General features: G+C 59.3%; 1 protein-coding gene across 4 annotated transcripts in view; it reads right to left on the bottom strand.

The window, feature by feature from the left end:
- Positions 1 to 7,442: 7,442 nt before the first annotated feature.
- The window catches only part of OTOF (otoferlin), a 122,953-nt gene continuing 118,298 nt past the window's right edge, over positions 7,443 to 12,097 (bottom strand). For all 4 annotated transcript variants that reach the window (XM_074582261.1, XM_074582263.1, XM_074582264.1 and 1 more), the window contains 4 exons: positions 11,013 to 11,254; positions 9,395 to 9,573; positions 9,130 to 9,230; positions 7,443 to 8,566 (listed from right to left, as the gene is read on the bottom strand). In XM_074582261.1, the coding sequence (XP_074438362.1) occupies positions 8,386 to 8,566; positions 9,130 to 9,230; positions 9,395 to 9,573; positions 11,013 to 11,254 (703 nt within the window). In that variant the 3' untranslated portion in view covers positions 7,443 to 8,385. The remainder of the gene's footprint in view (positions 8,567 to 9,129; positions 9,231 to 9,394; positions 9,574 to 11,012; positions 11,255 to 12,097) is intronic.

Raw genomic sequence — 12,097 nt, 5'->3', positions numbered from 1 at the left:
GAGTACCTGCAGCTCGTAGCCCGAGAGCTGGTTTCATCTTGGCCAGGTCAGTTCTAGCACGGCCCCGAAACTCTTCTCTTCTGAGAGCATCTGGGCCTGCTTCTGAGGGACCTGCCCAGTCTCTAGAGAAGTGGTGCTTTTTGGAAACTGGCTCAGATCTCTTTCTTTTTTTTTTTTTTTTTTTTCCCCCACACGCGGATCCAAGGGAACAGTTGATTTTTGAGCAAACAGGCTGTAGCTGAGCTCTCCTCGCCTTAATTTATGGCAAAACGGTGTGCAGGGTTTCTGTATCCTCTGAAACCTGCAGGAACTTCCCCGAAGCAGAGTCTTGTTCCCAGTTTTGGGGTGTTTTTGTTTTTGTTTTTGTTTTTTTTTTCTTTCTGTTTAGTGTGCGTCGCTTGCTTGAGAAGTGGGAGTCCTTCGGCACTCCAGCGCTCCCTACGTCCCCATATCTCTCCGTGCAGCGTCTCAGCCGTGCGTCGGTGGTGGTGGACCTGGCTCAGCTAAAAAGCTCGTTGACTCTCTGCTTTTCTAGCGCAGGTCGGCAGCCCTGGACTCCTCCTGCTGTTCCCCACCTATTCTGTGGCCGAGGTGACGTGGAAGCTGCTCGTGGTGGGACATGGTGACGATGGGTGATATGCTGACCTCTTTCCTTCTGGAAAAGGTCGAGAAGACCCTTTGGCCCATCCAGGTGTGGTCAGACCTGGCTTGAGAGGTCTCTAGGCTGGGCTCCGAGGAGGTGGTCAGGGTGAAACTGCCCCAGGAGAAGAGGTTCTTGGAGACATTGGCTGCTCACCCTCCAAGGTGCCCCTCATCTCGGCCAGCAGCATCTGTGGTGTCTGTCTGGTAGGAACTGGTGCTGTGCTTTGGGTTGGAGACCTCATTAATCAGAACATCCCCCCTTCTCCCAGCAGTGTTTCAGACTGACCTTCTTCTGTCCCTCGCGCTTTCAGCTGAAGTGGGTGCTGGGTTGGGTAGAGGTCCCCGTTGTGCTGGCACCAGCCCCTCTGGAAGAGGAGGGTGGTGGGTCCCAGCCTGGTTTTGGCTTTGCTCTTCTGGGCGAGTGCTGAACCGCTCTCCTCCCCTGCTGTAACCCTGCACCGAAAGGCAAAGCAAGGCAGCGGCGCCGAACCCAGCCCGCAGAGGTGGGGTGATCTCCATCAGGTCCGTTTCAAACCCAACCCTTACACCTGAGTGGTTTTGGGACCAGTCCCTGCTCTCCAGGCTCCTACCACTGGGCTCCTGCCGTTAATGCAGGACAGGGAGCTCCTCTGCAACCCTTCAGAGCATCTCCAAAGGCCTGTGTCCCTGTGGATGTTCAGTTTTCCTGGGCAGGGTGGGGAAGGAGTTGGTGATGCTGCCTCATCATCCTTCTAGAAGAAATTTGGAGGCACTAATTGGACTCCTCAGCCTGGTCTTCTGCCACCGACCCCCTGCGCAGCGGGGCTGGAGAGCCGAAGGTGCCGGCTGCTGTCCTGCGGCCGTGGGGCTGTGGAATGGTGCAGGGAAGGATGCGTTTGGTGCTGGTGGGGTGGTTTGGTTCTGTCCCTTCCCCATGGAGTCTGTCTGAGGAGCCGCTGTCAGCAGGAGCCTGGTTCCCCTGGGGCTGGGGGTCCTCTGCCGGGCTCGGTCCCTCTGCGTGGGGTTGCCCCTAAGCCCAGCCCCGATGGAGCAGCCGGGCTGGGGGCAGTGGCCCCGGTGGTGCCTGGACCCCCCATCCCCTCCCTGGAGTCCTGTCGGGGGGAGTTTAGGTACTGCAGTGGGTTTGAATTCCAGTCTCTTAAATGCTATTACTGAAATATTTATTGTGTTTAAACCAACCGAAAAGAAAAAAAAAAACTATTAAAGTTTAGTAAAGAATAAAATTTTCCAAGCCTTCTAATGGTCTTTGTCTTTTTTTTTTTTTTTTTCTTTTCCTTTTTTCTCTCTGCTAAGCCGGCAGCCCCCCGCCAGGGGCGGGTTTGGGCAGCAGTGCCTGTGCTGGAGCTCCAGCCCCATCTCCAGCAGCTGTGCCGGCCCTGGCAGAGGTGGAAAAGCTGCTGCCAGCTCTCCCTGGAGTGATGGGTTTTCCTCACCTGCTGTGCCAGGCTGCGGCGTTGGTGCTTGTGGAGGTGCCGCAGGGAAGGGAGCAGCTGGATGCAGCACGGGGCAGGACCTGGTGAGAAGGTGGCACTGCCCCGGGCTGTGTCTGACCCATCGAATCACAGACTGGTTTGGGTGGGAAGGGACCTTAAAGGCCACCCAGTGGCACCCCCTGCCCTGGGCAGGGACACCTCCCACCAGCCCAGGTTGCTCCAAGCCCCGGCCAACCTGGCCTTGAACCCCTCCAGGGATGGGGCAGCCACAGCTTCTCTGGGCACCCTGGGCCAGGGGCTCACCCCCCTCACACCAAAGAATTTCTTCCCAATATCTCACCTAAATCTCCCCTCTTCCAGTGTAAAACCCTTCCCCCTCGTCCCACGGCTCCCCTCCCTGCTCCAGAGTCCCTCCCCAGCTTTCCTGGAGCCCCTTGAGGGACTGGCAGGGGCTGGAAGGTCTCCGCGGAGCCTTCTCTTCTCCAGGCTGAACCCCCCCAGCTCTCTCAGCCTGTCCTCCCAGCAGAGGGGCTCCAGCCCTCCCAGCATCTCCGGGGCCTCCTCTGGCCCCGCTCCAACAGCTCCGTGTCTCTCCTGTGCCGAGGCCCCAGCGCTGGAGGCAGCACTGCAGGGGGGTCTCCCCCGAGCGCAGCAGAGGGGCAGAATCCCCCCCTCGCCCTGCTGCCCACGCTGCTGGGGATGCAGCCCAGGCTGCGGGGGGGTTCTGGGCTGCCAGCGCACGGTGCCGGCTCATGGCCGGTTTCTCCCCCCCGGCACCCCCAAGCCCTTCTCTCAGGGCTGCTCTCCATCCCTCCATCCCCAGCCTGGGCTGGCACCGGGGGTTGCCCCGACCCGGGGGCAGGACCCTGCACTTGGCCTGGTTGGATCCCATGAGGTTCACAGGGACCCACTTCTCCAGCCTGTCCGGGTCCCTCTGGATGGCATCCCATCCCTCAGGCGTGTCACTGCCCCACTCACCGTGGTGTTGTCTGGAAATCTGCTGAGGGTGCCCTTGATTCCACTGTCTGGGTCATCGATGCAGACACTGAACAGTGCTGGTCCCAATCCCCAAAGCACCTTACAGTCGGTGCTGTATTTACAGAGGTGGCTGGGGCAGACCCGGGGCTGTGCGGGGCTGTGGCCATGGGGCCACTGGTTGCTCCTGAGGACAATCTGCCCCAAAATGCAGGGCTTGAAATATAGAGTGGGTGGAGATGCTGCGTTTCACTGTATGATCCTTTTCTGCTTTCGTGAAGCTGAGATCGTGGCCTGCTTCAATCACAGCTTGTCCCATGTGGTGCTCACCCAGGCTGTGGTCAGGAACGTGTCCTGGGAGAGGGATGGAGCTGGGTGACACTGGAAACCAGTGTTTTCCTGACTACCTGGACAAGTCAAGTAAATGTCCCCCTGGACTGGGTACTGGGGAGGCCCCACCTCGAGGGCTGTGTCCAGGTTTGGGCCCCTCACGCCAAGAAAGACCTTGAGGGGCTGGAGCGTGTCCGGAGAAGGGCAACGGAGCTGGTGAGGGGTCTGGAGCACAAGTCTGGTGAGGAGCGGCTGAGGGAGCTGGGGGGGTTCAGCCTGGAGAAGAGGGGGCTGAGGGGAGACCTTCTGGCTCTCTACAGCTCCCTGAAAGGAGGGGGTAGCCAGGGGGGGTCGGGCTCTTCTCCCAAGGAACAGGCCATGGCACAAGAGGAAACGGCCTCAAGTTGCGCCAGGGGAGGTTTAGGATGGATATTGGGAACAATTTCCTCCTGGAAAGAGTTGTGAAGCATTGGAAGAGGCTGCCCAGGGCAGTGGTGGAGTCGCCATCCCTGGAGGGATTGAAAAGCCGGGCAGACGTGGTGCTGAGGGCCATGGGGTAGTGGTGGCCTTGGCAGGGTTGGGTTGATGGTTGGACTCGATGATCTGAAAGGTCCCTTCCAGCCCGGGCAATTCTATGATTCTAAGTCAGGACTCGGCTCTGCCCCAACAAAGCTGCCCCCGTCACGGTGATCTCAGCGCCGTCGGCTTTGGTGCTAATCAGGGTGATCCCCGCCTTATCCCTGCGCACAGGGCAATAAGCTGCTCTCGGTGGCTGTGGGCTCCAGGCAGGAGACTCTGGACACCCGATTTAGCCCGGAAGGCTGAGATCAGGAATTAGGAAGAACGTCCTCACAAGTCCCAGACTGAGTTTCTGCAGGGGGTGCATAGAGTCCTGGCCCTCCTGGGTCACCTAGCTTCGGATCAGGGCTGTGCTGGGACATGGAGGTGGCCAGGGACACAGTCCTGGCTGTGGTGGGTGGCCTGTGGCACTCAGCAGACTGGCTGAGAGGTGCAGGATTTACATCCCATGTCCTGAATTCCCCCTCCATGCCCTTTCCGGGAAGGAATTGTTCCTCATATCCAATCTAATGGATTGGGAAAGCTAAAGGTTGGGAAAGCTCTGCCCTCCTCCACTGGCGCAGAGGGATATGGGTGCTGCGGTGGGGTGTCCCAGAGGCTCCGCGATGCTGCTCCTTCCCGCAGCGCTCTGAACCTGCAGTGACCCCTCCCCGTGACTGTCAGTGTCAGCCCAACCGCTGGCGTTCCTGCTGAAAATAGCAGGAATTGCTCTAAACTGCCTGAAGAGAAGGCTCCGGGGAGACCTTCCAGCCCCTGCCAGTCCCTCAAGGGGCTCCAGGAAAGCTGGGGAGGGACTCTGGAGCAGGGAGGGGAGCCATGGGACGAGGGGGAAGGGTTTTACACTGGAAGAGGGGAGATTGAGATGAGCTATTGGGAAGAAATTCTTTGGTGTGAGGGGGGTGAGCCCCTGGCCCAGGTTGCCCAGAGAAGCTGTGGCTGCCCCATCCCTGGAGGGGTTCAAGGCCAGGTTGGCCGGGGCTTGGAGCAACCTGGGCTGGTGGGAGGTGTCCCTGCCCAGGGCAGGGGGTGGCACTGGGTGAGGTTTGAAGGTCCCTTCCCACCCAAACCATTCCATAGTTCTATGATTCTAATTTCACAGTCGGGAGAGCATCGTTCCTGCCCCAGCAGCACCATCCATCACGAGCCTTTATTTGGAACCATAGAATCATGGAATCACAGACTGGTGATGGACCGTGGGTGTGAAGCAGCCGCAGGAGCCATTGTGTTCCCCAAGGGAAGGGGTTTCTCTGTGTCCCGCAGCTCCATGGGGCACGGCTGTCCCCCAGCCAGTGGGATCTGGCAGCGGGCACAGGCTCTGCCCCACCACGGACCTACCCGAGCTGCTGCAGAGGGTGCGGAACCCGCGGGCTGTGGCACTGACCCAGGCTCCCCGAAATCTGGGGGAGCTCAGCTTCGGCCAGGCCACTTCTACCCGCCTTTGCAGGACGTGGGCGAGTGGCCACCGCGGTGCCGGGCTGGGCCAGCGCAGAGCAGCGCGTGGGACACGGTGGAGACGGGGAACCCGGGGCTGGCGATGTCCTGGGAGCCGTGGAGGGGGCTGCGAAGCCTTGGGCACAACCCAGGAGCTCTGCGTTCTCTTCCCGAGCCCCGGGCCACCCGCTTTCCCTCAGGGCTAAAGCCTAGGTGTATTTACGCGATGCCTCGTCCTTTATCAGCCGTCTCCCTCTAAGAGGATTATCGTGGTAGGTGTAATATACTTAAGGGATTGTTAAGAACAATAGCGTTTCGGCAGCACACCGTGGCCCAGGCTGCTGTCACGGCCCGTTGAGACCTCTCAGATCCGTGGGACAACGTACTCTGTGGATTAAACTTTATTTTCTGAGCTGGTTAGGAAAGAAAACGAGCAAACAAGGGCTCCATCCCCTTCGTACAGGGTAGGCTAACACGAGAGGTCTCTAATTCATCACTTAACTGGGGGGGAAGGGCTGTACCTGCCGTTGGCACCACCTGTATTTATCCAGCCACTTCCCCCTCCGTGTCCCCCAGTGTTGCCCTGATGCTGCGGGGATGGGCTCAGTCCGGCTCAGCAGCTCCTCGCACATCCCTCCCTCACCCCCATCCATCACCCCCTGCATCCTCGCTCATCCCTCCGCATCGCCCTCCCAACGCGAAGGGGCCCTTACACCCTTCCAGGGTCCCTGAGCTGGGGGGGATATCCCACCTCTGAGCACCCAAAATCCGGGTGCTGTGATCTGCTTTGGTTGCCTGGGGCACCTTCTCCCAGCTTTGGGCTCACTGGTGGGCGTCCCGGACAGTGGGTCCGTGTGCTGATCCGAGCTGGGGCTGCGGGAACATCGAGTAAATCCTGCTGGGGGCGAGCGGGACCAGGGGACGGAGCCCGTCCTGCCCCGTGCGGGGATGTTTGCAGCGCTGGGGGAGGCACAAAGCAAATCCCGTGTCCTCCCATCACGCCAGTGAGGGAGAACTAACCTCTACTTGACGTTGCTCCAAGAGACACGGTCAAACGCGTGTCCCTGGAGTCCTGAGCCACATGGCCGGTGGGACGTGGGTGATGTGCAGGTGTTGGAGAGGGACCAGTCCACACCCAGCTCCTGAATTTGCCCAATTTTGGGAATCATTTGGTGAGTGGGTAAACCAGGAACCGTGTCTGACAGGTGGGAGCTGGGTGAGGCTGGGGAGGTGATGGGAGGAAACCTCATGGGGTCCAACCAGGCCAAGTGCAGGGTCCTGCCCCCAGGTCGGGGCAACCCCCGGTGCCAGCCCAGGCTGGGGATGGAGGGATGGAGAGCAGCCCTGAGAGAAGGGCTTGGGGGTGCCGGGGGGGAGAAACCGGCCATGAGCCGGCACCGTGCGCTGGCAGCCCAGAAAGCCAACCAAGTTGGGGGGGTTCAGCCTGGAGAAGAGAAGGCTCCGGGGAGACCTTCCAGCCCCTGCCAGTCCCTCAAGGGGCTCCAGGAAAGCTGGGGAGGGACTCTGGAGCAGGGAGGGGAGCCGTGGGACGAGGGGGAAGGGTTTTACACTGGAAGAGGGGAGACTGAGATGAGCTATTGGGAAGAAATTCTTTGGTGTGAGGGGGGTGAGCCCCTGGCCCAGGGTGCCCAGAGAAGCTGTGGCTGCCCCATCCCTGGAGGGGTTCAAGGCCAGGTTGGCCGGGGCTTGGAGCGACCTGGGCTGGTGGGAGGTGTCCCTGCCCAGGGCAGGGGGTGCCACTGGGTGGCCTTTAAGGTCCCTTCCCACCCAAACCATTCCGTGATTCTATGAAGTGACCAGGAGTCTCCTGCCCATCACCGCCCCTCTCGGTCCCTGCTGTCCCCAGGACGTGGCTGTCTGCCCACTGCCGTCCTGCCCAGAGGGGACAGCAGGGCCCGGCCGGGTTTGCTCCCCGTGCAGCGGAGGGACCAGGCTGCCGCCCCGGGCACGGGAACCGGGAGAGGCTGCGGGAGAAGAGGCTGTGACCAGGAAACAGCGGGGAGACGGAGGGAAGGAGGAACGGGCTCCTCTGGAGCAATGAGCCATGTCCCCACTGACGTGAGACCGTGGTGGAGAACGCGGACGTGAAAGTCGGCTTTTATTGACTGATTAAAACAGTAGTATCCTGAAAACTTCCCCAAGATCTCCTCAGTTACTCAGTGAGGGCCTTGCACGCCGGAAGCTGGGAAAGGTGGCTTTTCCGCAGCTGAACCTTGCAGCCAGCTGAGAAAAGAGCCCTTCCCTAATACACACGGCAAGAAAGACTCCAGCCGCAACACAGATCAATCCGAGCAGCATAAACCAAGAATCCAGAAGGCCACAGGGAGCTCACGCTGTGCTGGGGACCCTGGCTCCCTGTGAGCCCCCGGGGATGTCCAGCCACCACCACCTCTGGGTCGGTCACCTTCGGGAGGTGTTTGAGCTGCTGGACGCCCCCCTGCCTCTGCTGGAGCCACGGGGAGGGAAGAGCCCCAGGGCTCTCTGCAGGGCCTTGGTGGTCGCTGGGGCGCAGGACTCGCTGTCCCCCATGGTGGCATGGGGGGACAGTGACCTCCAGAGCCATGAGCGGAGCAGGGACAGTGCTGGCAGCAGGGACAGGCGTTGGGGCCGCTCTCTGCTGTCCCCGCACCGGTGGGGCTTGCATGTCCCCAGCCATCCCAGGTCCCCGCTTCATCCTTCTTTCTGAACGTCCCTCCAACAAGCCTTGGCCCCAGTGGCAGCTCTGGTTGCCCAGCAGTAGCCAGCTGGGCACCTCCACCAGCCCCGGTGAAGGATGCACAGCCTCGGGATCGATACCATCCTTCAGCCCCATTTCTCTGGGACTCAAACGACAAACGGGACCCACAGAGGAGGAATGCAAAAGCGGAGGGCCAGCAGCAGTAGGGAGATGGCCCCCGAGGTGGGAAAGAGAAGGGCATGGGGCCGGGGGAGGTTGTGCCGCGGGAATGGGGACATGGGGGAAACCTCCCATGCTTCATGCTCCCAGCAGCTTCTTGACCATGTAGCCTGGCATGCTGTAGAGGAAGAGGGCGATCATGATGAGGAGCAACAGGGCCAGCACGATTTTGATGATGAGCCACTTGTAGCGTGTGCAGATGAGGTATTTGATGGACTTGAGCGGGTTCAGGAACCAGATGAAGGACGTGTCCGGGCGGCTGCAGGGGAAGGAAATACCCATCATTAGCGCCATGGCCATGGAGAAGGTCGATGGTTGGACTCGATGGTCTGGAAGGTCCCTTCCAACCTGGACAATTCTATGATTCTAAGGGATGCGTGGCAGGCAGTGCAACAACGGTCATGGTGGGCCAAGGGAGATGCGGGATCCCCTTCCCTGGGTGGGCCTATGCAGAGTGAAAGAGCCCAACCAGGAGGATCAGGAGGGTGGAGAAGGGGACTCGGCCTGACGTGTGTCAGGTGGAGTAACGCAGGTTCATGAAGGAGCATGAGGATTCCAGTCGGAGCTGGAATCTGGTGGTGAGGACTGGAGGGGAGGAGGAGGAGGTGGGAGGCCAAGGGAAGGGGATGGAGCCAAGGAGAGAGGCAGAGGAGGAACAAAGTGAGGAAAATGAGCAGGGCAGTGAATAGCAGGTAATGGGGGGAACCAGTAGAGATGGCTCTGCCCACGATCCTCATTCCTACATCCCCCAGTGCGACCCCTCCTCACATCCCCATGCCTGGCTCCCTCCCCGGGGACCACCCCAAGGTGGTTCCTCCTTACTTGGGTTTCTCCAGTGGATCGGGCTCATTGCGAGCCAGCCCAGCGGGGGATTTCTCTGCCTCCTCTGCCGTCAGAAGGTGCAGTTCAGCCTCGACTTTCCCCTGCAGGGAGCAGAGAGTGGTGCTGAGACTTAGGTCCCCACCTCAGCCCCCCAAGACATGGTGACAGGGGACCTGAGAGAACAGAGGCAAGCGGTGGGGGTGAAGGACGTCTGCAAAGAGTGAAATCCCCAGATACAAAATTCCTCCCTTTTCCCCATCCTTACCGTGATCTCCAGCTCATCATTCTCATCTCTGGCCACGAATGGCCACCAGCCCTTCACCCGCTTCTGCTTGAAGATGGAGACCATGGGCAGCTCTGCCTCGTTTGTCACCATCTCCAGGCTGCACTGTTTCGATGTCTTGGCTCCCCGGGGGAAGCGGTTCAGGTCCAGCTCGATGGCCCCTGGCAGGAGAAAGGGGAGCACAGATGTTGTCACCCCCAACATGCTGAGTCCTTGGCTGGTGGTGGGCTGGGCCAGCATCTCCTGCCCTGGAGAGCATCTTTGAACTGGCTCTATGAACTAAAAAGCTGACATCTTTGCTACAGGAGCAGCCTTTGAACGCCAGTGGGGACAAGGGCTCTCATAGAATCATAGAATCATTTAGGTTGGAAAAGATCCTTGGGATCATCGAGCCCAACCATCAACCCCACTCTACAGAGTTCTCCCCTACACCATATCCCCCAACACCACATCTAAACGACCCTTAAACACATCCAGGGATGGTGACTCCACCACCTCCCTGGGCAGCCTATTCCGGTGTCTGACCACTCTTTCTGGGAAGAATTTGTTCCTAATGTCCAGCCTAAACCTCCCCTGGTGCAGCTTGAACCCATTCCCTCTTGTTCTATCGCTAATTACCTGGGAGAAGAGACCGGCACCAACCTCTCTACAATGGCCTTTCAAGTAGTTGTAGAGAGTGATGAGGTCTCCCCTCAGCCTCCTCTTCCTCAAACTAAACAGTCCCAGCTCCTTCAATCGCTCCTCATCAGATTTATTCTGCAGGCCCTTCACCAGCTTCGTTGCCCTCCTCTGCCCTCGCTCCAGCACCTCGAGATCTCTCTCATATTGAGGTGCCCAGAACTGGACACAAGACTCAAGGTGTGGCCTCACCAGTGCTGAGTACAGAGGGACAATCCCCTCCCTCCCTCTGCTGGTCACACCATTTCTAACACAAGCCAGGATGCCATTGGCTTTCTCGGCCACCTGGGCACGCTGCTGGCTCATGTTCAGCCGCTTGTCAATTAGAACCCCCAGGTCCTTTTCTGCCAGGAAGTTCTCCAGCCACACTGCCCCAAGCCTGGAGCGCTGCATGGGGTTGTTGTGGCCCAAGTGCAGGACCCGGCACTTGGCCTTGTTGAAGCTCATACCATTAGCGTCGGCCCATCGATCCAACCTCTCCAAGTCTCTCTGTGGAGCCTCCCTATCCTCACGCAGATCAACACTCCCGCTTAACTTGGGGTCATCTGCGAACTTACTGATGATACACTCTATGTCCTTATCAAGGTCATCAATAAAGTTGTTAAACAGAAATGGTCCCAACACCAAGCCCTGAGGGACACCCCTTGTGACCGGCCACCAGCTGGATTTAACTCCATTGACCACCACTCTTTGGGACCGTCCATCCAGCCAGTGCTTGATCCAGCAGATCGTATGCTCATCCAGGCCTGCTCTTCCCAGCAGCATCTAAAGGGGGTTTGTAGGGTGCTGTGGACTTGAAGAGCAGAGCTGCCCTTCCAGGTTCTGTTCCTATATAGGCTTTGTCTCATCCCACACTGCTCCTTTCTTGTCCATCCATGGGCTCCCTGCCCCATTGCCCCAGCTCAGCAGACCCTCTACTTACCAAGGAAATCATCGGCCGAGAAGTGGTCAGCATCCCAGACCTGCAGGGTGAGGCGAGCTGGGATCTTGTACTCGGTCTCATCCCAGGAGAACATGGACTCCTTCTTGGAGATGACGATCTTCTCCTCCGCCATCAGGTAGTCAAAGGGGAAGATGTAGCGCCAGTTGAAGTTGCCTTCACCGGTGAGGGAGTGGTAATGGACATCTGTGTCTTGCTTGTCCTCCTGCTGACCCTTCAGCCACCTGCAGGGCCCAGAGGGATGAGAGGGGTGGCACACGTTACCGGAGGGAGGAGAAGACACAGAACCATCCTGTCCATGCAGCCAGGTTGTCTCCAGGACAGATCGTAAGGACCTAAGAGATGTGAGCTAGGGCTGCAGCAGCAGCTTCTCCAAGGGGCAGAATGGGCACGGGGGCAAGAGGGCCCTAGAAGGAACAGGGGGGTTTGAGAGCAAGAAATGCAAGTGGGATGTCTGAGGTGTTTCTCAGGGGCAGGGAGATGCTGAAGAGATGGAGAGGAGAAGGAGCATTGCTGGGGAGCCTGGAGCAGCGCATGCTGGAAGGGTGTCCCCATCTCGCCCTGGTGGAGCAGGGGAGGCTCTAGAGACCTTCTCGCTCCACCACGGGGTATTTTGCCCTCCTCCGATGGCAGCAATCCGTGTGAAGGCAGCTCAGTCTGTGCTGGCCCCCGCAGGCTCCCTGCGCCAGGGCGCGTCTATCGGAGCCCATCAGAGGTGCGTAGGGCCAGCTGCATGCTCTGCTGGGGGCTGGGGTTGTCTCTGCCGACCCAATCTCCAGCAAAAGGGGACGTGAAGTGCCCAGCTCAGATGGGCACCGTGTCACTGGAGACAGTGGGATCCCAGTCCTGCTGCCCTGGGGTGGCCATGTCCACCTTACCATCCCATGCACTTGTGCCCCACATTTTCTGGCTCCAGTGAGCAGGATTCCCAAAAGGGACACGGAGAACAGTCCACACCGGCAGGTCTGGGCCCCGGGGGATCACAGTTTTGTTTTAAAGACTCTGAGTGTCCCCCAGCCCCTTTCTCTGATGAGCCAAGGCATCTCCCCAGGGCGCTCAAAGGTTTT

Source organism: Larus michahellis, chromosome 3 (genome assembly GCF_964199755.1).
Source record: "Larus michahellis chromosome 3, bLarMic1.1, whole genome shotgun sequence".
Classification (NCBI taxonomy): Eukaryota; Metazoa; Chordata; class Aves; order Charadriiformes; family Laridae; genus Larus; species Larus michahellis.
This window is presented reverse-complemented; position numbering and strand designations above follow the sequence as displayed.